Source organism: Marmota monax, unplaced genomic scaffold (genome assembly GCF_021218885.2).
Source record: "Marmota monax isolate L192 unplaced genomic scaffold, Marmota_monax_Labrador192_F-V1.1 WCK01_AAM20220418_F8-fsc00064, whole genome shotgun sequence".
NCBI classification, from domain to species: domain Eukaryota; kingdom Metazoa; phylum Chordata; class Mammalia; order Rodentia; family Sciuridae; genus Marmota; species Marmota monax.
The window spans coordinates 9,761,865-9,786,161 of NW_026694542.1; the positions used below are offsets into that span (position 1 = coordinate 9,761,865).

General features: G+C 50.1%; 3 protein-coding genes across 23 annotated transcripts in view; 2 read left to right on the top strand and 1 right to left on the bottom strand.

Moving 5' to 3' along the window:
* Positions 1 to 12,413, top strand: part of Arhgap23 (Rho GTPase activating protein 23) — an 83,951-nt gene extending 71,538 nt beyond the window's left edge. For 6 of the 7 annotated variants that reach the window (XM_058571558.1, XM_046420391.2, XM_046420393.2 and 3 more), the window contains 3 exons: positions 290 to 386; positions 2,347 to 2,381; positions 9,991 to 12,413. In XM_058571558.1, the coding sequence (XP_058427541.1) occupies positions 290 to 386; positions 2,347 to 2,381; positions 9,991 to 11,013 (1,155 nt within the window). In that variant the 3' untranslated portion in view covers positions 11,014 to 12,413. The remainder of the gene's footprint in view (positions 1 to 289; positions 387 to 2,346; positions 2,382 to 9,990) is intronic. The other variant, XM_046420392.2, reaches the window with a different exon arrangement.
* A 969-nt stretch (positions 12,414 to 13,382) lies between these two features.
* LOC124076467 (transmembrane emp24 domain-containing protein 2) lies at positions 13,383 to 15,359 on the top strand. Its single transcript, XM_046420396.2, has one exon. The coding sequence runs from the start codon at positions 13,424 to 13,426 to the stop codon at positions 14,027 to 14,029; it is 606 nt and encodes a 201-aa protein (XP_046276352.1). The 5' UTR covers positions 13,383 to 13,423; the 3' UTR covers positions 14,030 to 15,359.
* A 5,482-nt stretch (positions 15,360 to 20,841) lies between these two features.
* Srcin1 (SRC kinase signaling inhibitor 1) overlaps positions 20,842 to 24,297 on the bottom strand; it is a 66,057-nt gene continuing 62,601 nt past the window's right edge. For all 15 annotated transcript variants that reach the window (XM_058571567.1, XM_058571568.1, XM_058571564.1 and 12 more), the window contains one exon: positions 20,842 to 24,243. In XM_058571567.1, the coding sequence (XP_058427550.1) occupies positions 24,109 to 24,243 (135 nt within the window). In that variant the 3' untranslated portion in view covers positions 20,842 to 24,108. The remainder of the gene's footprint in view (positions 24,244 to 24,297) is intronic.

Below are 24,297 nucleotides of genomic sequence, written 5' to 3' on the forward strand. Positions count from 1 at the left end.
AGTCTTTTGTGAAAGACATAGGAAGCTCCAGTCCCGGGGGTGGGGGGGTGGGGAGAGAGCTCTTGACCCCAGCTGATGGAGCCTTTGGGATTCCACCTTGTTGGCGAAGCACAAAAGGGTCCTGTGGGGACAGTAAGGCCTGCTCCACAAGGCGCCTGCCTAGCGAGGGAGACCCTCCCAGCTGTGGAGAGCCCCAGTCTGATGGAGGAGACCTGGGCCCCACCTGCTGAGGGCTCTGAAGTCCAGCCACCTGGGGGCCCGCTGGCTGACCCCTCCCTCCTCTTTGCAGACCCCTGTAGATGACAAGGAGCCTCAGTCAGTGCCCAACATCGAGTACCTCCTGCCCAACATTGGCAGGACAGTGCCCCCTGGTGACCCAGGTTCAGGTGAGTGTGGGGCCTGGAGGGGCATGGGGGGTGGGCTCTGCCATCCTGAGGGTCCCAGAAACCTGGCCAGATGCCCCTCTTTCCTGTTCCCACCCTGGAGAGTGGGCTGTGGCTGGCCTTCTCCCTTCTGGGGGATCCAGCCTCCTGTCGCTCAGCCGCCCCGCCGCGGGCTGTGCAGAGGCTGCTCACCCTCCTTGCTGGTCTCTTTCCCGAGCCTTTGATTCCTCAGGGGCCAGCTGTGTGCTTCCTCTTTTTAATTTTTCTTCCTTTTCTCCTTGCACCCTGCCCCTCCCTCCTCTTTTCCCACACTCTCCTCCCACCCCTCCATCCTGCCCTCTTCTCTTCTCCCGCCTCCCTCCTCCAGCGGACCTGTTGGAAATTTAAAGGGTACAGTGCGGTTTCGCGGCCTCGGTCACTAACAGTGGCGGGTGATTATAAGAAGGCTGGGCAGGCAGAAATGACCCTGGCAGTGAGGACCCTACCCCACACACCAGTTGCCCATGCTGGTTCCCAGCCCACCCCTCAGCCCCCAACCCTGCCCCTCCCCCGCTACGCTCCTTCTCTGGGGGAGGAGCTTACCCTAGCCGGACCCTGGCTCCTCCTTACCTGGAAATCTGGCCATCAAGTGGCTGCCCTTCCCAGCTCAGACTGTGGCCGTCTCTCTGTTATCCAACATGAGGGAGACTTGACTGAGGACCCAGCCCAGGGACCAGTGATGCCCCCAGAAGCCTTTCAAAGATTGTAGCTTCCGCCTCCATTCAGGGCTCTGGTCACTTGGCCCCTTAGTCCTGTTTGAGGGCTTCTGGGCCCCTCCTAGCAGAGGAGAGATTAATTCCATGCTCAGAAGCAAGTGCATGGCCACTCTCTTCTTGGCTGCAGCCACTGTCTATCTCCCCAACAAACACAGCATGTCCCGTTCCTGTCCCAGGATGCAGCCCACATAGTCCTAGTTGGGAGAAGGAGACGGGAGGGGCCGGAGGACCTGGTAGGGGGATGGCAGAGGAGCCCCCTGTCTCTTCTAATCACCTGCTGCCTACGCCCTGTGTGTGTCGCGTGTGGTCAGCCCATCCTGCTCTTCTCACCGTGTGCAGGGGGAGGGGGCTGGGGGACCTCTAACCTGCCTGCCAGAGAGTGTGGATTAACCGCACCTGCCCACTCCCCACTTGGACCCTGGGAGGACCTTGGATCAACCCCCTGGCTCTCGCCTTAGAGAGGACACTGCCAGGACTTGTTTCGGGTTTCTTCTCCCCCCCCCCAGTGATATTAAGGGAGTGGTATCCTAGTCAACAGACATGATGTTACCCTCCTTCATGACTCCAGATATCAATAGAGACCTTGCCCCAAGGGCAGGTGCACCTTGCACTGGAGGTGGAACCTATCGGGACCCTTACCACCAGCCCACTGTACCCCTGTGTCCCACTCACTTCATTTCCACCCCTTTACTTGGTCATTTAAATGGTCCCTCTTCCTTTTCATGTCCTCGGGGTGGGGGGCGAAGAGTGGATGTAGGCCCCCACTTTTCTATGCACCGTGTGGTCTCCATTTCTCCAGAGCATCTGTGATTTGCTGTGTTTCTCTGTTGTGGTTTCCATGGACTGCATCTGGTGTTTGGCATTTTCTCTCCAGTGTTTTAGAGTAACAGGGACAGGTGGGGAAGGGGAGAGGAATCGGGCCAAGCACCCCTTTGCCCTTAATCCTGGGCAAAAGAGGAGGGTTCAGTGGATGGAAGTCTGATGTCACCTCCTTCCTCTGAAGGAAGTGGTGACTGACATCATTTTTTGCTTCATCCTCATCCCATAGAAAATGCCATCAGACTCCATCACACTCCTAAGGCCTGGGGAGATCTCAAGGTTCTGAACTCCCTGGGTTCGGAAGCCTTTGAGGCAAAAGAATTGTGTTCACAAGGCTCGGCCTTCTCTTGCCCCATCCAACTTTCAGTTTTCTTTGTGTCTCTCACCAGCAGATTCCACCACCTGCAGTTCAGCCAAGTCCAAGGTAAGGGCCCAGGCAATTCTGGGATTTTGACTTCCCTCCCCCACACAAGCCCACCCACTGTCTTTTGGTTAAGAGAATTAGAATGGCAGTTAGACCAGGAGGGAAGTGGAAGGTTTCTGGGAGGGAGGGAGGGAAATCCTGAGAGTCCAGAGTAAGCAGAGTAGCCCCACTCCTTGCCATGTTTGGTGAGGCATCTGGTGTAGTAGAAAGATCTGGCTTGGGAGTCCAGCGGCTGAGAGGCAGCGCGCTTCAGTGGTTAGAAACATAGGCTTTGGATTCAGACAGTCTTAGGTTTTTTTGTTTTGTTTGTTTGTAACATTTTTTTAGTTGTAGTTGGACACAATTCCTTTATTTTATTTATTTTTATGTGGTGCTGAGGATTGAACCCAGGGCCTTGCACTTGATAAGTGAGCGCTCTACCACTGAGCCACAAACCCAGCCCCAGTCTTGGGTTTGAATCCCGACTCTGCTACTTGGTGATTTGGGGACATTAAACAAGTTACTTAATCTTTTTTTTGTGTGTGTGGTCCTGGGGATTGAACCCAGAGCCTTGTGTATGCAAGCCAAGATCTCTACCAACTGAGCTATATCCCTAGCTCCTATTTAATCTCTTTCTGATCTTTGGTTTTCTCATCTATAAAATGGGCTTAGCAATAACTATGTTTGCTGTGATAAACATTTCTTAAGGTCTCTGGGGAGCCTAAAGCAAGCAAAAGGAAAGAATTAACAAAACTAATTAAGAGCAGAAATCAATGAAATTGAAAACAATTGAGAAAAATCAATGAACCCAAAAGCTGGACATAAATAAATAATTAAATAAGATTGGTAAGCCTCTAGCCAAAGTGACACAATAAAAAGAGGAGTGACAGAGCTGAGGATTTAGTTCAGTTGGCAGAGTGCTTGCCGTACAAGCACAAGGCCCTGGGTTCGATCCCCAGCACCACCAAAAAAAAAAGAGGAATGACAGAAATTACCAATACCAGTGGTGACATAGGGACATTCCTCAGACTACCCAGTCATTAAAAGGATAATCAGAGAATACTGTGCCCTTAAACTCAAAAACTTAGAATAGACCAATTCTTTGAAAAATTCAAGCTACCAAACAAAACTCACATAAGAAGAAAGAGAAAACCTGAGTAGTCAGTTAGCTTTTTTTTTTTTTTTAAAGAGAGAGTTTTTTTTTATATTTATTTTTTAGTTTTTGGTAGACACAACATCTTTGTTTGTATGTGGTGCTGAGGCTCGAACCCGGGCTGCACCGCTTGAGCCACATCCCCAGCCCCAGACAGCTAGCTTATTAAAGAAATTGAATATATAATCAAAAGCCTTCCAACAAAGAATACTCCATATCTGGACATGATGGTGCATGCCTGTAATGCCAGCAGGGGACTGTGAGTTCAAGGCCAGCCTGGGCAACTTAACAAGAACCTGTCTCAAAATACTTTTTTTTTTTAAAGAGAGGGGCTAAGAGTGTAGTTCAATGATAGAGTGCCCCTGGGTTCAGTAAAATTGGTCAACCTCTAGCTAAACCAATCCCATACATATATACAAAAGTATAATTTAAAAATAAAGATGGGCAGGGTGGCCTGTAATCCCAGTGACTAGGGATGCTAAGGCAGGAGGATCACAAGTTCAAAGCCAGCCTCAGCAACAATGAGGCACTAAGCAACTCAGTGAGACTCTGTCTCTAAATTAAAAAAAGGGCGGGGGTGTGCTGAGGATGCGGCTGGGTGGCCCTGGGTTCAATCCCCAGTACAAAAAAAAAAAAACGACTACATAATGCATAATGACATTTTGGTTGACAAATGTCATGTGACAGTGGTCCCACCCTGCCTAAGTGTGTAGTGGGCTGTACTATCTGGAATTGTGTAAGTACCCACTGTGGTGTTCCCACATCGATATCATCACCTAACGATAGGTTTGTCAGAATGTATCCTGAGATAGATACAACTATATTAGTATAATATTTAAATTATAATTACTTAAATGTCATTTAAATACTATTTTTAAAATAACATTGGACTGGGAATGTAGCTTAGTATTAGACTACTTGCCCTGGGTTTGATCCTCAGCAACAACAACAACAACAAAAAATTCTCCCCAACTCCTCCAGAGAATGGAAGAGGAAGGAACACTTTCCAACTCATTCTGTGAGGCCAGCATAGCGTTAGCCTGTTAGCAGAACCTAACAGTGTGTCTCAGGATCAGCTTATTCATTTAGTGACACCACAAATACTTACTGAGCGTCAACTGTGTCTTCACTGTGCTGGTTACTGAAAATAGAACACTGAGCCGAGCAGATAGGTTCTGGAAGCTTACCTTCGAGTGAGGAGAAGACGGTAAGCTAATAAGCACATGACTAGCCACCCGGGGGCCTGGGGTACAGTGGAGGCAGAAGCCAGATGGAATGAGTCCACACACCAGCTCCTGGTGAGGGAGGGAAGAGAGCATGCGCAGACAGCTCTTTGAGAAGCCTGACTATGAATCATGTTGAGAGCAAACAATGCAAAGCTGAGAGGTTGAGGGGAAGCTTGGGTTAAGAGAGTTGGAACCGGAGCCCCCAGGCAGGAGCCAGCCATGCTGAAGAAGGCATATCCCCAGTGAAACGGAGAGGGAGGAAACAGGTGCACAGCTGGTGGAGGGTGGCTGGGCGCTCCCAGCGGAGGGCTGTCCTCAGTGAAGCAGGTGAGTCCTCAGCTCAGAGCAGAGGAGGTGGGAAAGGTTTGAGCGGAGTGAGGGAAGTCTGACATGGATCCCAAGAAACTGGGGAGTGTCTGGGCAGGGAGGGGGCCTCTGAAGGCTGTGACCCCTTCTCTGGAGCCAGCTCATAGCCCAGCAGCCCTATCCTGCCATGCTAGGTCTGGCCTTCCCCACTCTCAGGAAAGTCCCCTAGCCAGAAGGGTGACCACACCCTGTGTGCAGTAGATACAGCACCAACCTCCCAGCAGCTCACAGACCACTTCACTAGAGGTTCCAGAAAATGTGATTCCTGCCTCCCCAGGCACAAATAGGTTCTGGGCTTATCTGCCTCCTGCATTCTCCTAGGGACCCCTTAGAGGGCCCTCTTTTTAGTCACCAGACCTTGAATGTAGAACATGCCTTTCAGAAAGTGGGTCTTTATTGTTATAGACTTACTCAGTCTTCACTGTGACTCATATGAGTTACTCAGAATTAGTAGGGTGAGACAAGAAGTGAATCCACATTTCTTGAGCACCTGCTAGATGCCAGCAGTTATGCAGAGAACTTTATACTAAGGTCTATTTCATTTTATCCTCACAAAGGACCTGAGTTTTGTACCTTCCCCATTTTATAGATAGGAAAACCAAGGCTCAGAAGGTTCAAATAACTGGAAGTTCGGGCATGTTCTAAGGCATCGAGGCATAGGTTAAATGGTCTCTTTCCTTGGAGAATGCTCTGGGCTTGGGGTGATTCTGGATTTTCTGGCACAGAATTAGATCTGTTCTTGGCCTTAGCCTAAGTCAGCCAACCAAGCCCCTGAGAAACAGAGGCACAGATGGCTGTCGGGTTGTTAAGTAATAGAGAGGAATAGCCATCAAGGTGGCAGATGTTGAGTTGTATGTGTAGTGGGTGGTCTCAGTAGTCTGACCCATGAGATTCTGGGAGTCAGAGTCTGGTAGGAGCCACCAAGCATCTAAAAACCTGAGGTGTCTCATTTCAGCCATCAGGAAGGGCTGCCTTGGGCACCAGAGCCTGGCCCCCACCAGGCTGTGAGCCTCCATGGGTGGGAACGGGCTGGAGACACTACAGTCTCTGATTCTGTTGCCTGACTAAGGTGGGCATTGTCAGCTGCATTCCTGGGAGCCTCTGTGGGGTCTTCGCCACCAACAGGTGCACAGGAGGCCATGGGGCTGACCGGGCTGCTCCTCTTTTTGTTTCTGACTCAGCTGAGATTCTAGGGAAGATTCTGTTGGAATAGGGGGCTCCCAGGCCTATCACACACCACTGCTCTAGACGTAACAGCCCTGTCTCTGTTCTGTCCCCAGGACACCCAGTTGGGTCAGTGCCCTAAATTACAATCGCGCACTCATGCTGCCTCCCTGTGAGGATGGTCCTGGCTGTTCCTGATGTGACAGTGGCCAGCACACATCACAGGCCACTCCTAGTTCCACCGTAGCTGGGGCACACCAGCTTAACACCAGAAGGCTCCTCTGTTACCTTAATTCTTGGGGAAGGAGCACCCTTTTGTCTTCTCTGGTGGTTCCTCACTCCTGTTCAGCTCTCTGTGCAGCTCAGTCACCCGCCAAGGTCCCACTGGCGCAGGGGGAAGCTGGGCTCCTGGTTTTACCCTGTCCTGCTTCTCCCACCGTCTCAATCCATTTCACCACAAGTTCCTCATCCTGTCCTAAGCCCCACAAGTAACCTCCTCATGACCCTGCTCCCGAAAGAGAACTATCTGGCCCCATGAAAATATTTGTACTAACCACAGACAGTGGAAAGCAGGGATTCCCCTCCACTTCGGGTCTTAAGGCACCTTCAGAAATCACAGGACAGGACAGGCGATGTAGATCAATGGTAGAGTGCTTGTCTGTCATGCACAAGACCCTGGATTAGATCCCCTTTACCACAAAAAAAAAAAAAAAAAAATTGCTGTGTAAGCTGGGCATGGTGATGCACACCTCTAATCCCAGTTACTTTGGAGCTAAAGCAGGAGGATCGCAAGTTCAAGACCGGTCTGGGCAACTTAGCAAGACTTTGTCTCAAAATAAAATTGGAATAAAATTGTGTGTGTAGGGATGCAGCTCAGTGGTAGAGAGCTCACCTAGCATGTGCTGGGCTCTGGGTTCAAGCCCCAGCACTGCCAACGAGACAGGAGAGCCACACACCCCTGCTCCGGAAAGACCTTCACACAAAAATCCTGTAGCAAATTCTTTCAGAGCCCTTCTCTGGAGGCCCAAGGCTGATGATTAGCTTGCTGGTGAAGGCAGCAGTTCAGCTCTCACCAATGATGCCCCCTGTTTTCACTGATTGCTGAGTTTAAAATCCCTAACAATATCAACAGCTGCCACTTTTTGAGCACTTGCTACATTACTGTGCTCAGAATTATTAATCCTATCAAGTGCCCTGTGAGCTAGAGATAGCATCAGCCTTATTTTACAGTTGAGGAAAGAGGCAGGGAGAACTTTGGTAACCTGCCTCGGGTCTCAGAGCCAGCTAGTTGCCTGCTCCAGTGCCTGCCCTCTGAGACAGAAGCCATTACAACAAGCCTGCCCCAGAGAGAACCTTCCCCCACCGCAACCCCCCCCCCCCCACACACACACACAACTATTAGAGTAGAGCTGACAGCCAGGGCAGGTGTCTTGGCTCAGGCTGCTATAACAAAATACTGTGGCTGGGTGGTTTCAATAACAGACATTTCCCCCAGTTCTAGGGGCTAAAAATCCAAGATCAAGGAGCCAGCATGTTGGTTTGTGGGGAGGACTCCCTTTCTGCTTCGTGGAGGGCCATCTACCTTATCACTGTATCCTTACAAGGCAGAGGAAGAAAAAGGGAGAGAGGGAAAGAGAAAACCACATGCAAACTCACTGGTATCTCTTCTTGTAAAGGCATTAATCCCACCATTAGGGCCCTGCACTCAAACCTCACTGAAGCCTAATTTTTTCATGAAGGGTTTCATCTCCAAATACCATCATATTGGGGGTTAGAACTTCAACATAAGTTTTGGGAGGGACACAATTCACTCCATAGCAATGGGTAAAAACAGCTAGCTAATCAGTAGCTGGTTAAACTGGGCTCATTTCTGCTTAGGTCTCGAAGCACTGGCCAGGTTCCAAATACACACGTGTGATATCTAGCAGGTGCTCAGCATGGTGAATACACTGGACCAAAGAAAGGCTGCTGGAGTCTGGTGCAGGAGTCTCCTTTACCTCTCCAAGGGAGCTGCTGTTTGTACACCTTAGTAACCGAGAGCTCACTCACTCATAAGACCACTATGGCAGGGGAGAAGTTGATTACCATGACTTACATCCAGCTCTGGTCATTGGCACCCATTGCTTCTGCTAGCCCCAGTTTCTAGTAGCCTCCCCTCGATTGTCCCCTTGACCTCTATGTGAATGTGCTGGCTCAGCATTCCCTGAAAGAGATCATTCTGACTTCACTGTGCTAGAACCAGATTGCATGAGAGGGTAGTTTGATCAGATGATCTACCAAATAGGGCCAGGGGACATTAATGGTTGCCAGAAATGTTAAAGGGCATGTGACTCAAAGGGTTGGTAGGGCAGTATCACCAGCGTAAAGGCTGGGTTGGGTCCAGGTCAGGGCACTATCCTGGGGAGGTTGTGAAGGGCCCCATGTGTACCCCAGGAATTGTCCCAATGGGGGTGGGGCCATGCAAGTCTGGAGCGAAGCTCAGAGGAGATCAGATTCTTGCTTCAGAGGGCTCTGGAGGAGGGGAGATCAGGTGGAGCAAGGATGGAGTCAGGAGCCCTATTAGGAGGGGAAGAATGACCTGGAAAAGGCAGAGTGAGAACATACAAGAGGACACTGAGGATGAGCTGGTGATGCACCCTCAGGAGAATTGAGAGGAGCAAAGAGAGGGGGGAGTCACAAGGCCACCTTAAGGTCAGGAACAGGAATGGAGGCAGTTTGGGGTAGGGCAGGCAGAACAACGTGGACCCAGATGGGTGAGTTTTGAGGTGCCAGGAGACACCCAGGTAGAGATGGGTTTGCAGTTGGAAGAGGAATTCTGGAGCTCAAAGGAAAGAGTGGAGTAGGACAGTGCGGCCTTGTGCAGTGTTGTTTGCTAACATTATTTTCCAGGGGAGTGGAAAACAGAGTTCTGGGAACTCCCCCAAAGGAGCAGGAGGCCAGAAAGGGAGGATGGAAAGCAGGGTCCAGGAGGCTGCTATGGTGGGCAGCATAGGTTACTCTGGGAGATGGTGGGAGGCCCTCACCAAAATCCCAGGGTTCAGCAGGTGGGCTGGTGGAGGAGAGGCCAGTGCACCCAGCTGGGGGTAGAAGGAGAGGCTCCCATGCAAACTGTCCACTGTACAGGATTCTTCAGGCACTTTTGGCAGCCAGCTGGCAGTTGGATTGATCTGGGGCTGGGGATTGGCTGGGTGGGAAAAGGAGAAAGTGTATTTGAGCCCTGTGTAGGTGGAATTTGCTGTGTAGGTGGAATTGCAGGTTTCCCAAACGGGGTGAGTGGAGAGGGAACTTGGGTGTTTGCTTGGCACCGGGATTAGTGTTCAGGGAGCTTTGGTGATTCCAACCAGGACTGTGTATGTGAAGTGGGCTCCAATTGTCAAGTGTTAGGCACTGTGGGGAGACTATAGCAGGACTGTGTCTAAAAAGGTTTATCTAGGGATGGATATAGAACTCGGAGGCGGGTGGGGGACCTGCCCCAGTTCCCCGAAAAATCTGTGAGCTGGATTAAGGTGCTGGGAAGGCGTCGGGATGGCGGAGGGGCTGGAGTGGTCTCCGCAAGGATGGTGACCATTCAGCTAACACAAGGATGGAGGAGGAACGTCTTATATGCCCTTATGGGTTCCGATTTGCTCTGGGTCTGTTGCGGAGGGTGTATGGTGTGAGTGTAGAGGGCGCTGAGGCCATCAAGCCCCGACTCCTCACCTTGACCTGTCTCCCCTTACAGGGCTCGTGGGCCCCCAAGAAGGAGCCATATGCCCGGGAGATGCTGGCGATCTCCTTCATCTCGGCGGTCAACCGCAAGCGGAAGAAGCGGCGGGAGGCGCGGGGGCTGGGCAGCAGCACCGACGACGACTCGGAGCAGGAGGCACACAAGCCCGGGGCGCCGGCGCCGGGACCCCCAGAGCGGCCAGAGGGGCAGCTGCCTAGCGCCACTGCCCCCGAGGCCCCCGGGCGCCTCAGCCCCCCGGCAGCACCCGAGGAGCGGCCGGCCGCGGACACGCGCTCCATCGTCTCGGGCTACTCCACCCTGTCCACCATGGACCGCAGCGTGTGCTCGGGCGCCGGGGGCCGGCGGGCGGGGGCGGGGGACGAGGCGGACGACGAGCGCAGCGAGCTGAGCCACGTGGAGACGGACACGGAAGGTGGCGCGGGCCCGGGGGGTCGCCTGGTGCGCCGGCCCTCCTTCAGCTCGCACCACTTAATACCCTGCGACACTCTGGCGCGGCGCCGCCTGTCCCGCAGCCGCCCGGACGCCGAGGGCGCGGGCGTGGGCCGAGGAGTCGCCCGCGCCCCGGAGCTGCCGGGCTCGGCCTCTTCCAGCAGCCAGGAGTCGCTGCGCCCCCCGGCGGCCGCGGCGGCGCTGGGCTCGCGGCCCTCGCGCATGGAGGCGCTGCGGCTGCGCCTTCGCGGTACGGCCGACGACATGCTGGCGGTGCGGCTGCGGCGGCCACTGTCGCCTGAGACGCGGCGGCGCCGGAGCAGCTGGCGCCGCCACACGGTGGTGGTGCAGAGCCCTCTGACCGACCTCAACTTCAACGAATGGAAGGAGCTGGGTGGAGGTGGGGGGCCGGAGCCCACGGGTGCGCGGGCACACAGTGACAACAAGGACTCCGGCCTCAGCAGCCTGGAGTCCACCAAGGCGCGGGCCTCATCGTCCGCCGCCTCGCTGCCACCAGGAGACCTGGCGGCCCTGCAGAGCCAGCCCCCACGCCGCTCGACCGCCTCCCGCCTCCATCAGTGTCTGTGACACCCTTTTCCCTTTCGCACGCCCCTCGGACTCCAGTCCTCCCCAGAGCCCCTTGGGGAACTGGGGTCTCCATGGCTTGCACTCACACTCCTGTAGCCCCTGGGCGCCGCCCCGGGCTACAGGCGTCTCTGGTTTGTGTGCTGGAGTTGAGGAGCGGTGGGCAGGGGAGAAACCCCAGCTGGACCACTGGCCCGAGCCGGCGGTGAGGAGAGGGAAGGGGCTGCTGAGGTCCGTGTGCCCTGAACATGTGACTTGAGTGTGCCCTTCTGGGCTTGCTATGGCTTCACTTAGAGACCCTTGTTGACCATGGGGTGTGGATTTAGTCCGAAACTCCCAAGTTTCAGATTAAAGGAAAGGTCGCGGGGTGACACTGGCTTTTTGCTTCTTTCCTCTGCCCCTCCCGCCAATAGCTCGTAGCTAACTAAGGGAGCGGGGTGTATGTATGTATGTCTGGGGAGAGGAGAGGGGTGCCCCTGGGGGGAAATGGGCGTCTGTGTGTGTGTGTGGTGTGTGTGTGTGTGTAGTCACTGTCCAAAGGTGTTTCCAGTAGCAACTTCTGCCCTCACTCCCACCTGTCCTCCCACGTGCCCCCAGGGTCCCTGCCTTTGGTGCCCACAGGGATCCTGCCCCTGCTTCTCAGAGCCAGAGAAGGGATTGGGGCCGTTCTGCAAAGACGGGACTGTAAACCCTCACCAGGGGTCACATCCCCTACACACTCTTGCCAACCTCTTAAGTCACCCCCACAAGCTCTTTTACCACGGGGAACTCCTTGTTGCCCAGTTTGGGGAGGGTCTTCGGGCCCCTGCTGGTACCTCCCTCCTTTTTGTTCTTCCAGCTGTGCCTGTTCCTTCCACTGCTCAGGCACAGACCCCCACTTTCTCTTAAGGAGGGGAATATTCAAGAACACCCCTGGTGTCTATATCACTGATTTTTGGGTTCTGAACTGAGCTGTTCCTGCAGGATGGGCGGGATCAGCCCTCACTAGCCCCTTCACATTGTAAATAAACCTCAGATCACCAGGCCCCCACACCCTCTCTCATTCCAGGGAAGCCCAGGTGGGGTTGTGAAACGCAGCCACCTCGGGTCAGTCCTCTTGTTTTATGCAAAAATTTGCTGTAGATTTCTGTCTCCTCCCTCTCCCAGCCTTTTATTGTAAATATTGTCTCTAAATGTGTAACATATTATAAAGAATTTATAAGGATTTTTAAAGATGTTTTGCTCATTTAAAAAAGTGTTGTAACAGTGTTGGATAAAGCCCTCCCCCCACCTCCGCATGGATCCTTTCACTGTGTCCTTGACACACTTCTCTAAGCAACAACTAAGATTTCCTGCTTCTGAAAAGTCCTGTCTTAAAAGTACAGTCTATATCTTGGAAATAAATGACCTTCCTTGAGGCACAAGTCATCAGTGTCACTTGTTTTGGAGGGAGGAGTGGGACAGAGCAGGGCTTGCGATGGGGGACAGGTGAGGTACCAGGCCCAAGAAAGGAGGGAATGGGCTGGACCAGGTGGAGGCAAACCTATTTCTCCTGATGGCTTTTGCAAGTGTCCAGGGAGACTAGTATGAGCAGTGACATAGGCACAGACACCAGTTGGAGGGGCAGCAGTTTCCCTCATTGCTGCCTCGAGCATCTGCTCTTTTTTTCTGTAGATTATTTCTCAGGCTGGCCTGGAACTTCAAAATGGTCTCAGGTGCTGCCCGGCAGACAGGAGGTTTGGTCCAGCTGTCGTGGGCACCCCGGGCCTGGATTATATTGTGAAAGGACTGTGTGGGGCTTGCCGATTGTCCAAATCACATGTATAAGCTTATAACATGGGTGGCTTTCTTCTGTCGTGGCTCTCTAGTTGCCCTGCCATTTATTTCCAGGCTGCCTCTGAGAAGCCTGGTGTCCTCTAAGAGAGGAAGAGCAGGAGAGGGAATGTAGACTGGGGGAAGCTCAGTCGCTGAATCCCCTGCCCTCCCCCAACACCCCAGGGCTTTAATGGTGAAACCAATCACCCAACACTCTTGAGCTCAACACCATTGTTATCTCCGTTTTACATGTGAGGAAACTGAGGCTCAGAGCTGTGACTTAACGTGCCCAAGGTCACTCATTCTTCAAGGAAGTGGGTGGTTAAGTCTTAAATCCAAGCTAAAGACACAGGGGTGCTGTTACCTCCCACTGGGTCAGCTTCTGCAGACTGTGGTAGGCTTTGAATGAAAATAGTTCAAACCCTTGTTATCTGTCTTTTGAAAATAAAGGAGAAATGAAGACATCTCATAAGAATTATTGCTGGCAGGTCTGCCATATAAACATGGTGAGTGAATCTTTGAGCTAAAATGGAGCTACCAGAGAGTAACTTGAATCCACATGAAGAAATTAAAAAAGAAAAGAAAAGGTCCGGGTCCTGGCTTTGGCCCCAGCCCCACCATGGTGACGGTCGCTGAGCTCCTGGTGCTCCTGGCCGCTCTTCTGGCCACGGCCTCGGGCTACTTCGTCAGCATCGACGCGCACGCCGAGGAGTGCTTCTTCGAGCGGGTCACCTCGGGCACTAAGATGGGCCTCATCTTCGAGGTGGCGGAGGGCGGCTTCCTGGACATCGATGTGGAGATTACAGGACCTGACAATAAAGGAATTTATAAAGGAGACCGAGAGTCCAGTGGGAAGTACACATTTGCTGCTCACATGGATGGAACATACAAGTTTTGTTTTAGTAATAGGATGTCTACCATGACTCCCAAGATAGTGATGTTCACCATTGACATTGGGGAGGCTCCAAAAGGACAAGACATGGAAACAGAAGCTCACCAGAACAAGCTAGAAGAAATGATTAATGAACTGGCAGTGGCAATGACAGCTGTAAAGCACGAACAGGAGTACATGGAAGTCCGGGAGAGGATACACAGAGCCATCAATGACAACACAAACAGCAGAGTGGTCCTTTGGTCCTTCTTTGAAGCTCTTGTTCTAGTTGCCATGACATTGGGACAGATCTACTACCTGAAGAGATTTTTTGAAGTTCGGAGGGTTGTTTAAAAGGCCTTTTCCTGATGATCCCAAACTCACAATTCACTTGTTTACCAAACATCTTGGTCATAATAATGTCATTAGTTTCTACATTTTTATTTTCTGAACTGTACATTCACAGCTTATGTTTCTTTGTGATTAATAGATTTTTGGGGAAAAACCTTAGGAAAGTTGTAGTGAAAATTTGACATTTGATTGGCATAAAATTTCTTATTTGAATGTTGCCTCTATCATACAGGTCCTTCCAGAACTCAAACACTGTAAATGAAATATAGGAGTATAGTCTTTATTATGTCTTATTTCCCTTTTGTAGTAAATGCAGGAAAGCAACACAAAGCCTGATGGTACTTTACTAAAATGGCTGCATTCTTTGGACTCCCTCATCCTGTGGTTCAAGTTGTTAAAGTTTCATTTTGTTGACTCATGGAGTGAAGCAACAGTCTGAATCTTGACATTTTCTGCCCAGCCTAATGGCAGTGCTATCTGACTGGGGAGTGTACTATCAGGCTGGGTGTGTTTATATTTGGTCTTTTTGTTTTGTTTTACACATAAGACTTGCCCCAAATTTTTACATATGACCTTAGGACTCAATCACCTCCACGAAAATTGATGACACAAGCAGCTAATAATCTTTTTTTTGTTTGTTTGTTTCCGCCTAACCTCATAAGAAGTCTCTGAAAAGTCGATTCTCTGGGTATTTGAGCAAATGCTAGCTTTTCTTTTCTGCACTGGCACAGCCCCTTTTTCACGCTTGGCACGTGGGAAGTGTTCATTCACATAATTGGAAAAAATCTGGGTTTCTGATGCCAAAGGGTTAAAGCCTCTTGGGTTTCATTGCAGTGATATACAGCCACTATTTTATTTTTGAGAGTGGCCTTTGGGCCACTTTAAGACACTGAGTATCAGTGTCAGCACTAGGGTTTTTGTTTTTTGTTTCTCCTGGGTCTTTCTTTTTTGGTACATGTGAATTTCGTTTTATATAAAATGAAAAGACTTTCTCTTGATCTCTGATGGGTTTAAAATTAAAGGAGCATCGGGTTTTGGTGTGGAAATGATCCAGGATTATGTTGTGACCGATGTATATTAGTTACTTGTACATTTTTTTTTTTTTGAATCTTTGCAAGAGGAAAACTACAAGTAACAAGTTTTATATAATTAATTTAAATTTGTTACAGGTTTTCATGTTCAGGACACAATTTTTCAGCTTTGGGTGAAAATACTTGCAACAGTTTATCGATAAGGTGACTGTGTTTCACCTTAGGACAACTGTTGCATACCAATTTGTTTCTTGTGTGTGTGAAAACACTTCAAAATTGAATTAAAAAATGTAAATTTAAAATTGGTTGTGTATCTAATATATGCCCCAGGTTCAGTAAATAAACAATTCTTTTTAAAAAAAAAAAAAGAAAAAAAAAGAAAAGAAAAGAAAAAAAAATAACAGTAAGGGGGTGCTGGGGTTGTGGTTCAGTGGTAGAGCGCTTCCTAGCATGCATGAGGCACTGAGTTCAATTCTCAGCACCACATATAAATGAATAAAAAAAATATAAAAGTCCATCAATAACTTAAAAAAAAATAAAATAAAACAAGGATAACTTCATATATATTATGAAAGATAGTATATTTTTGTTGTAATTCTGTGTTCAACTATTGCATAAAGCAATAGTTATAAAACTGTGCTGTCATGTAATGGTGTAGTTTGTAATGACAGTATGAAGGAGTGGGGACAGAGTGCAGCCAAAGGAGCAAAGTTTTTATAAACTATTAAAATTAAATTTACTACTAATCCAAGCTAGATTGTTTTAGAGTTTAACTAGAAATTAAGATGCTAATTGGGATCCCCAGGGCACCTACTAAGAAAATAACTAAGAAAACATTGTGAATGAAACAAAAAAGGAATTTAAAAAAATACATTAGAAAATATCTATTTTAGGGCCAGGTGTGATGGCACACATCTCTAATCCCAGCGACTTTGGAGGCTGAGGCAGGAGGGTCCTTGAGTTCAAAGCCAGCTTCAGCAATTCAGTGAGGCTCTAAGCAACTTAGACCCTGTCTCTATTTTTTTTTTTTAAGAGAGAGAGTGAGAGAGAGAGAGAGAGAATTTTTAATATTTATTTTTCAGTTTTCGGCAGACACAACATTTTTGTTTGTATGTGGTGCTGAGGATCGAACCCCCGGGCCGCACGCATGCCAGGCGAGCGCGCTACTGCTTGAGCCACATCCCCAGCCCCTAGACCCTGTCTCTGAATAAAATATTAAAAAGGCTGGGGATGTCGCTAGGTGGTAAAGCATCCCTGAGTTCAATCCCTAATACCAATAAATAAATAAAATAAATAGATAGATAAATATAAACTTAAAAGTAAAAATAAATATGAGCAAATGATAAAGATACTTCTTCAGAGAAGATACACACAATAAACACATGAAAAGATGCCCAACATCATTCCTTAAAAAGGAAATGCCAATCAAAGCCACAATGAGCTATGAGGTCACACACTAAAGATGGCTGAAGTGGAAAAGACAGACAATAACAAGTTTTGACAAGGATGTGGAGAAATTAGAACCCATACATAGGTGGTCAGACCACAAAGTAGCAGCTGCTTTGGAAAACAGTTTGGCAGTTCCTCAAAATGTGAACTAAGAGCTACTATAAACCAATAATTCTCCTTCTAGATATAGACCCAAGAGAACTGAAACATGTCCACACACACACACAAACACACACACACACACACAAAAAAAAAACACCTTGTACTTGAACATTCACATACTAGCAACCTAAATGTCCATCAACTGATGAACATAAAAGAAAAACAACTTAAAATGGAAATCCATACAATGGAACATATTTAGCTGCAAAAGAAATGAAGTATAAGTCGGGCATAGCAGCACACCCCTGTAACCCCAGCAACTCAGGAGGCTGAGACAGGAGGATCAAAAGTTTAAGGACAGCCTCAACAACTGGGCAAGTGCCTAAGCAACTTGGTGAGACCCTCTCTCAAAATAAAAAATAAAAAAGGACTGGGGGCATGATTCAGTGGTTGAGCACCCCTGGATTCAGTCCCTGGTACTAGAAATAACTAAGTAAGTAAATAAATAAGGAATGAAGTATTGATTCATGCTATGACATTTGAAAACATGCCAGAAAGAAGCCAGTCTCAGGAGCCAGGCACGATGGTGCCTGTCTGAAATCCTGCAACTTGGGAGGCTGAAGCAGGATTGCAAATTGAAAGCCAGCCTGGGCAACTTAGAGACCTGTCTCAAAATAAAAAATGAAAAAGGGCTAGGGATGTGGCTCAGGAGTAAAGCACCCCCAGTACCAAAAAAGAAAGAAGCGAATCACAAAAGACTATACGTTGTATAACTCTGTTTGTGGAAGTGTCTGGAATGTGCAACTCCAGAGAGTCAAAGTAGATGAGCAGTTATGGAGGGCTGGGGGTGGGGACCAGGAGGGGGCAGAGAGGAAGGAGCTGGAATGAGGAATGATTGTTAAGGGTCAGAGTTTCTTTTGGGAACGTTGAAACTGTTCTAGAATTAGATCATAGTGATGGCTGCACATATCTGAGAACATACTAAAAACCACTGAACTGTAGGTTTTAAATGGGTGAATTTTATGGTGCGTAAACTATATCTCAATAAAGCCGCAAAAGACAAACAACAGATTGTGCTTTAAAAGCAGCTCTGCCTGTCCATCGAGGTTTGATGCTTCAGGGGAAGAGTTTTTTTTTGTGGGGGAGGAAATTCCAAACCTACTAGAGTTGAAGTAAAGGACTAAGGTGTTCTCCTGACCTTCTGGCAGAAACTTATAGAGGAACCCTAACTATCAGCCTGAGCTAAAGCAAGGTGGGGGCATTTTGAGATTTCTGGGGTGGTGACCAGGGTTGTGGGATGGGGCCTCCTGCCAGGTGTGCCATTGTGGTGTCAATCTGTCAACATCAGTGACCTTCAAGGAACCTGTTACCTGTTAAGTGGCATAGAAGCCATAGGCCCAAGGCTTTAACCCTGTGGATAGAGCTCACTCTGAGTTCAGGGATTGCTTATGCCACTCAAATATCAAAAAGGGAGAGACTAGCCTGGGTGTGGTAACCACACCTGTAGTCCCAGCTGCTCATGAGGCTAAGGAAGGAGGGTTGCTTGAGCCCAAAGGAGTTGGAGGCCAGCCTGGGCAACATAGTAAAACTTTGTGTCTTAAAAATAATAATAAAGTGGCACATGCCTGTAATTCCAGCCTCAGCAAAAGCAAGAGGCTAAGCAACTCAGTGAGACCCTGTCTCTAAGTAGAATTCAAAACAGGGCTGGGGATGTGGCTCAGTGGTTGAGTGCCCTGAGTTCAACCCCTGGTATTAATAATAATAATAATAATAAACAGGAAGAAAATGCTGAGGGTGGGTCCCAGGGGAGATGTACCCAAGATGAAGGCCTCCCCAGGCTCCTATTTTTGCCCAGCCCATTAGAACTGGAGCTCTGAGGCCTATCTGATCTCGCTCCAACCCTTGCTTTGCTCCGCCTTCTCCACTAGTAAAATGGAGATAACACTATCTCCTGCCCAAGTCATTAGATTACATGAGCACTCCATAGAGGGCCGCGATTAGTAATATACAGTATTATTAATGAAGTCCAGCTGTGGGGAGGATGCGTCCTGGGTTGCATTCTGGCTCCGTTGCTTTAGATCTACAACTGACCCTCCCTTTGCCCTTCCTCAGCCCCAGGGTTGTCAGCTGCATGGTGGCTTCCTGCTTTTACCTGCTCCTGCTCTCCATCGCTGTAGCCAGAGGGAACTTCTGAAATACTTGGTCAGATAGAACACTTTCTTACGGAAAACCCTCCGATCACTTCCCAAGGCTCTTGAGATGAGATCCACCTGCCTTACCCCAGCCCACACCCGACCCTGGTGGGGCTTCGACCCACCACCCGACCTTCCTGTTGGCTTTTTTGTTCATTTTCTTAGAACCCATTCGTCTCCACCCTGGGGCCTTCAGCCTTGGACAGACCCTCAGCCACCAGCTCCTACAAAGTTACGCCTCATTCTTAAGGTCTTCACTCAGATGTGACCTCGGCCTGGTCATCCTGAGGACATCGCCACCACTCACTGCCACAATTGTCACAGGCCTGTTCCTTACAGGCCACTGCTTGCCACCTGCCACAATTGGCTAGGTGTGTTCCTGCTTTCTGGCTGGCTCCCTGCAGAGACCCCGTGGTTCCAGGGAGCAGGAATTCACCTGCAAGGGCATCTGAAGGCTGAGTGAAGTGTCTGGCATAATCCCTGGCCTGCGGCTGAGGGTTCCATTTGTTCTGTGATCTTGAACTGTCCATGCTTGGCGTGATGATTTGGGGAGATAAAGGAGGGAGGCATTGGCTACTGTCCCAATTTTCTGGGAATAGGATAGAAAAGGAAGACAGGGTCTGCTGACATGCTAAAGAACGCAGGGATGAGCCGGGCATGGTGGCGCACACCTGTAATTCCAGTGGCTCAGGAGGCTGAGACAGGAGAATCGCGAGTTCAAAGCCAGCCTCAGCAAAAGCAAGGCACTAAGCAACTCAGTGAGACCCTGTCTCCAAATAAAATACAAAATAGATGTGGCTCAGTGGTCGAGTGCCCCTGAGTTCAATCCCCAGTACCAACAACAACAAAAGGGATGAGCTGGGGTAGGAAGAGGTCTGTAGAGCTGCTGGGGGCCTTGACAGGAGGGGTCTCACGCAGTGGGCATTCCCAGCAGACAGCAGATTCCCAACCCTTGGCTCCAAAGGGGACTTTAGCAAAAAGAAAAGACACTGGGGCTTTAGGGAGCTCAGGATTGCAGGACACTGTCATTACCTTATGAGATAAGTCTTGGGGTTTTTTAATATTTTTTTTTGGTTGGTGATGGACCTTTATTTATTCATTTATTTATACGTGGCACTGAGAATCGAACCTAGTGCCTCACACAAGTAAGGAATTGCTCCTCCACGGAGCCACCACCCCAGCCCCAAGTCATGTTTTTTTGTGTGTGTGTGTGTGTGTGTGTGCATATTTTTTTTTGTGTGTGGGAATTGGCAGGTAGAAGAGATCCAATAACGCCAGGCTGCAGCCAAGTGGGACAACACCTAGAAGGGCAGTCTCCAGGACACTTAGAACATTGGTGCAACCTCTGGAATCCCAGGCATAGCCCCCCAAAAAACAAACAAACAAACAAACAAAAAAACCCAACAACCCCAAGTAGAACATCCAGGTAGTTGACAGTGTTTGCTCACACATGCACACACCCGCAGCATGGAGGTGGAGATGCAAGGCGCAGTGTCCATGTTACAAGTACAGAAGTCTGAAAGCTGCTGCTCTGGAAAAGATGGGGGAACCCCATGAAGGGTCATCCCACCAGAGGACAGGAAGCTGAAACCCACCCAGGGGTAATTCAATCCTACTTGGTTTTTTGGAGAAAGCATTGGGTTTGGGAACAGACAGAGCTGGATTTCAATTCTGAGCCTATGTTTTCCTATTGTGTGACTCGGGGCGAAATGCCCAACAGCTCTGAGTGCTGGCTTTGTCACTGGAATGTAAGGAGCACTCAGAGCTACTTCACTGATGGTTGATAGGATTTGGGGGGCATCTCCTGGATTGCTGAGCCAGGAACTGGCCCCTAGGTTCATAGGGTCCCTCTTCAGTATCTGGGGTGTATTCATTCCCACGGCCCTTGGGGCAGTGCCAGCCCCACGGCCACTCCTCCTTACTTACCCACCTGCCAACTGTGAGGGCTCTGGCTGCCCAGGATTCCTACCCTCTGCCCGTTATCCCAGCTCCTTCTAAACCCTAAGGGTGAGGATGAGAAATAACGAGACAGCAGCCAATGGGCAGAGATCCAGGAGAGGAAAAAAACAAGTTTTATTAAAGCCCCAAACACTTGGCTAGAAAAACCAAAAAAGAAGAGCAGGGAGGTGGGGAGAAGAAAAAAGGACATTAAAAAAGAGACAGAAAACACAGCAACCCTTTTCCATTTAAAAATTGTCAAGTTACACCGACAGAGGTCACAGAATATCCACAGAAGCCATCACTGCTACACCAACACGGGCCCTACGGGGGAATGGGGCAGGTACGGAGCTGGGGCTGGCCCCGGGGGGGCCCCACCTGGGACCCCGCTCAGAGCCCTGAGGCTCTTGGGGAAACAGCATATTGTGGAAAGGGCAGGAGAGAAACCCCCCCATGCGAGTAACACAGCACAGTGGGCAGGGGCGGGGACCTGGTACAGGGGTCCCCCAGACAGCTTAGTTTCTCTTGGTCAAGCACACACTGATGGACAGAGAAGCAAGGCGCATGCAGCTGGGGGGGTGACGTGCGGCGGGCATTGAGGGGCCAGTGGGGACGGAGGGCTCTGGAAGGGAGCCAGGCAGGGATGAGGGGACACACACATGTCTCACACACACACACACACACACACACACAGAGCTACTCCCACACTCCTGGGTCTGCACCAGCACACACATGCATACATATGCACCCACAGGCACAGGTCACATGCACCTCCATGTACACACCTCTGTCCATATGTGGCCCCAGACAGGTCTCTTGCAGCCAGGCATGTCCGCACACACACTACACATGTGCCCACATGCAAAGCTCCTCTCACACTAATGTGCAGACAGGCGTGTGCTGATGCCCAAACAGGTTACCTGCACCTACGTGTACACACCTCCCCGTGCACACAATAGGCCATTCCTGTGCATGCACATCCCATGCATCTACACACATGGGTAAGTCAGTTTGTGCTAGTGCGCACACGCACACGCACACACAAACACGGAGGCTGCACACAATCCCACACAAATGCTTCCCAGCCCATAAATGCACAGGAACTAAAGTGAAGAAAGGTGAAAATCCCACTGGGTTTTACTGGAACGGGTGGGGCGGGACATGGCTCCCTCCATCTGCCCCTGCATGGATGGACACTTCCCCCATCTCCCCCTCCCCCACAAAGGGACATTCAACTCCGGACAATGACGGTGGGGCACACACTCAGGTCACAGGCTGAGGTGGGTGTGGGGACAAGCGAAGAATAGCAAGCAAAGAGTAATGGAGTGGAGGGAGGAGGGGGCACCACTCCCCCCTCCCCTCCCAAGTCAGGGGGTCTCTGTACAGCCAAATCAAACCCAACCGCGTCACTGGACCACAGAAGCCAGGCCAATGTGCCCACCCCACCCCCCTCCCCCGCCAAACAGCGGCCAGGGAGAGAGGGCCGTGGTTTTCTTTTTTTTTCTTTTTTTAAATATTTATATATATTTATATTACGTATATTATATATATATAATATGTAAATATATTTTTAAAACAATATAAAATGTTAAGACACTTCACTTAAATGTAAAGAGTTGCCTGCAATTAAAAGTAATTGCATCATTTATGAGGTCCTTTTTTTCCCCTATTTTCTAGGTTTTTTTTTTTTTTTTTCCAGGAGGGATATTTTTTTTCCTCTTCTTTGTTATTTTTCAAAAAGGCTTGCTTGCCTTGGTACAAAAATGATCCAAAGCTAAAAAACAAGGATGAACCAACAAAAACAAAAACAATGAAGAAACACAACCCAGTTCCCCTCCCTCAGAAGCTCCCCCCGGCACCCCACCCCCAGCGCTGACCTTGCCCTGCCAGGCCCCAGGGTCTTGGGGTCTGTGTCCTTCAGTGGCTCCTTCTTTCTGTGCTTACTGGGGACGAATCCCAACGCCCCCTCCCTGTGCTTACTGCACTTTGTGCTCCAGATCCGAACCCTGTGCCCCAGGAGCCGCCTCCCTCCTCCCTACCCTCCCCAGTCTCCCTGCCAGCCCTTTTCTGTGCCCCCTGGGGGGCCAGGACTGAGAACCCAAATCATCAGCCTCTCCTCCAGTCTCCAGGGCCTGGCCAAAAGCCAGTCTTCACTGCCCAAGGCCTCTGCGGGTCAGGGCTGTCACAGGCCGGGACACTGGCTGGCTGCTCAGGACTTGGGGACCCTCAAACATCTCACCAGTGGTCACCAGATCCCCATGGAGAAAGCACATCTCATCCTCTCCCTGAAAACCCTCAAATCACAATGAGGATGGTGGAAGGGCAGATCACCCCACCTGTGGGGTCAGAGCTGTCCTCACTGCCCCCCACCAATCAATCCCTTCTCTATTCTCCCCATTTCCCTCACAACTAGACCCTTCCCACCCTCCAGGCCTTCAGACTTAATTTTCTAGGCCCTTTAATCTTGCCCTCCCCACCCCCATTAAATAAGTTAATGGCATTTAAAGTGCTAAATTAGGAAACTAAAAGTACCAAATGCCCCTCCCAGGGCTGCCCTCTCCCAAGGTAGGGCCCCAGTGGCAGGCCTCCCTCCACCCAGCCTCCACACCAGCAGTCTGAGGGCTTCCTTCCTCCATTAGCACAGGCCAGCCCCTACCCAAGCAGGATGCTATGTGGCCTTGGCTGCCTGGCCTCACAACCTGCCTCAGACTTGGGCCTCCTCTCTGGCTGGTCCTGTCCGTCTTGCCTCCAGGCCCATTGGGGGCGAGAGGAAGGGAGCAGAGTAGCAGCAGTGTTCAGTCTCATGGAGGCTGGACAGGGAGTGGGGCATCTCCAGGGCCAGGACCTCCCTCGTCCCATCTTCCAGCCTGATGCCGGGGTTGGTCCAATGTCCACAGGTTCCTCCAGGAAGGTTCGGAGGAAGGGGAGAGGGACCTCTCGCCGCTCCAAGTCTCCGTGGCTCAGAGTTTGTTTGGAGTGTTCTTGGGAAGTTGGGGGGAAGGTGGGGAAGGAGGCAGGGAGCAGGAACTCAGGATGGACTCGGGAGGACGAGTGGCGAAAGAGAAAAGGGAGAGAAGATGACAGGAAGTGGGCCGGGAGAAGGCCATCTGGGAACAGGAAGTCAAAGGAAGGTGGTGTGTTTGGTTTTTAATTGAATGTTTTGTTTTTTAAAAAAAGATAATTAAAAGTGAATCATTTAAAAAACCAAAAACACCAATTGAGGGATGAGGACCGGGAGCTGAGGAGGGCCACACCCATGACAACCCTTCCCAGGTCTGGAGAACAGGGTGGGGGGATGGAGGAAAGCAGAGTAGGGAGAGATGACGGGAGCGAGGGAGAAGACAGGCTGGGGTGGAGGCGTGAGGGGCTTCTAGAAGGAGATGGAAGAATTCCTTGCCCCAAAGGAAGTCAATACAGGGATGGAGGTTCTGGAAGCCGAGGGCTTTTCTGAGACTGGGCTTGAGGTCTCATTCGACCCGCTCATCTCTTTAGATGGTTTAGTGGCCTGGAACAAAAACAGGGGTCAGGGGTCAGAGAGAGCAAAGGAGAGCCTTCATGC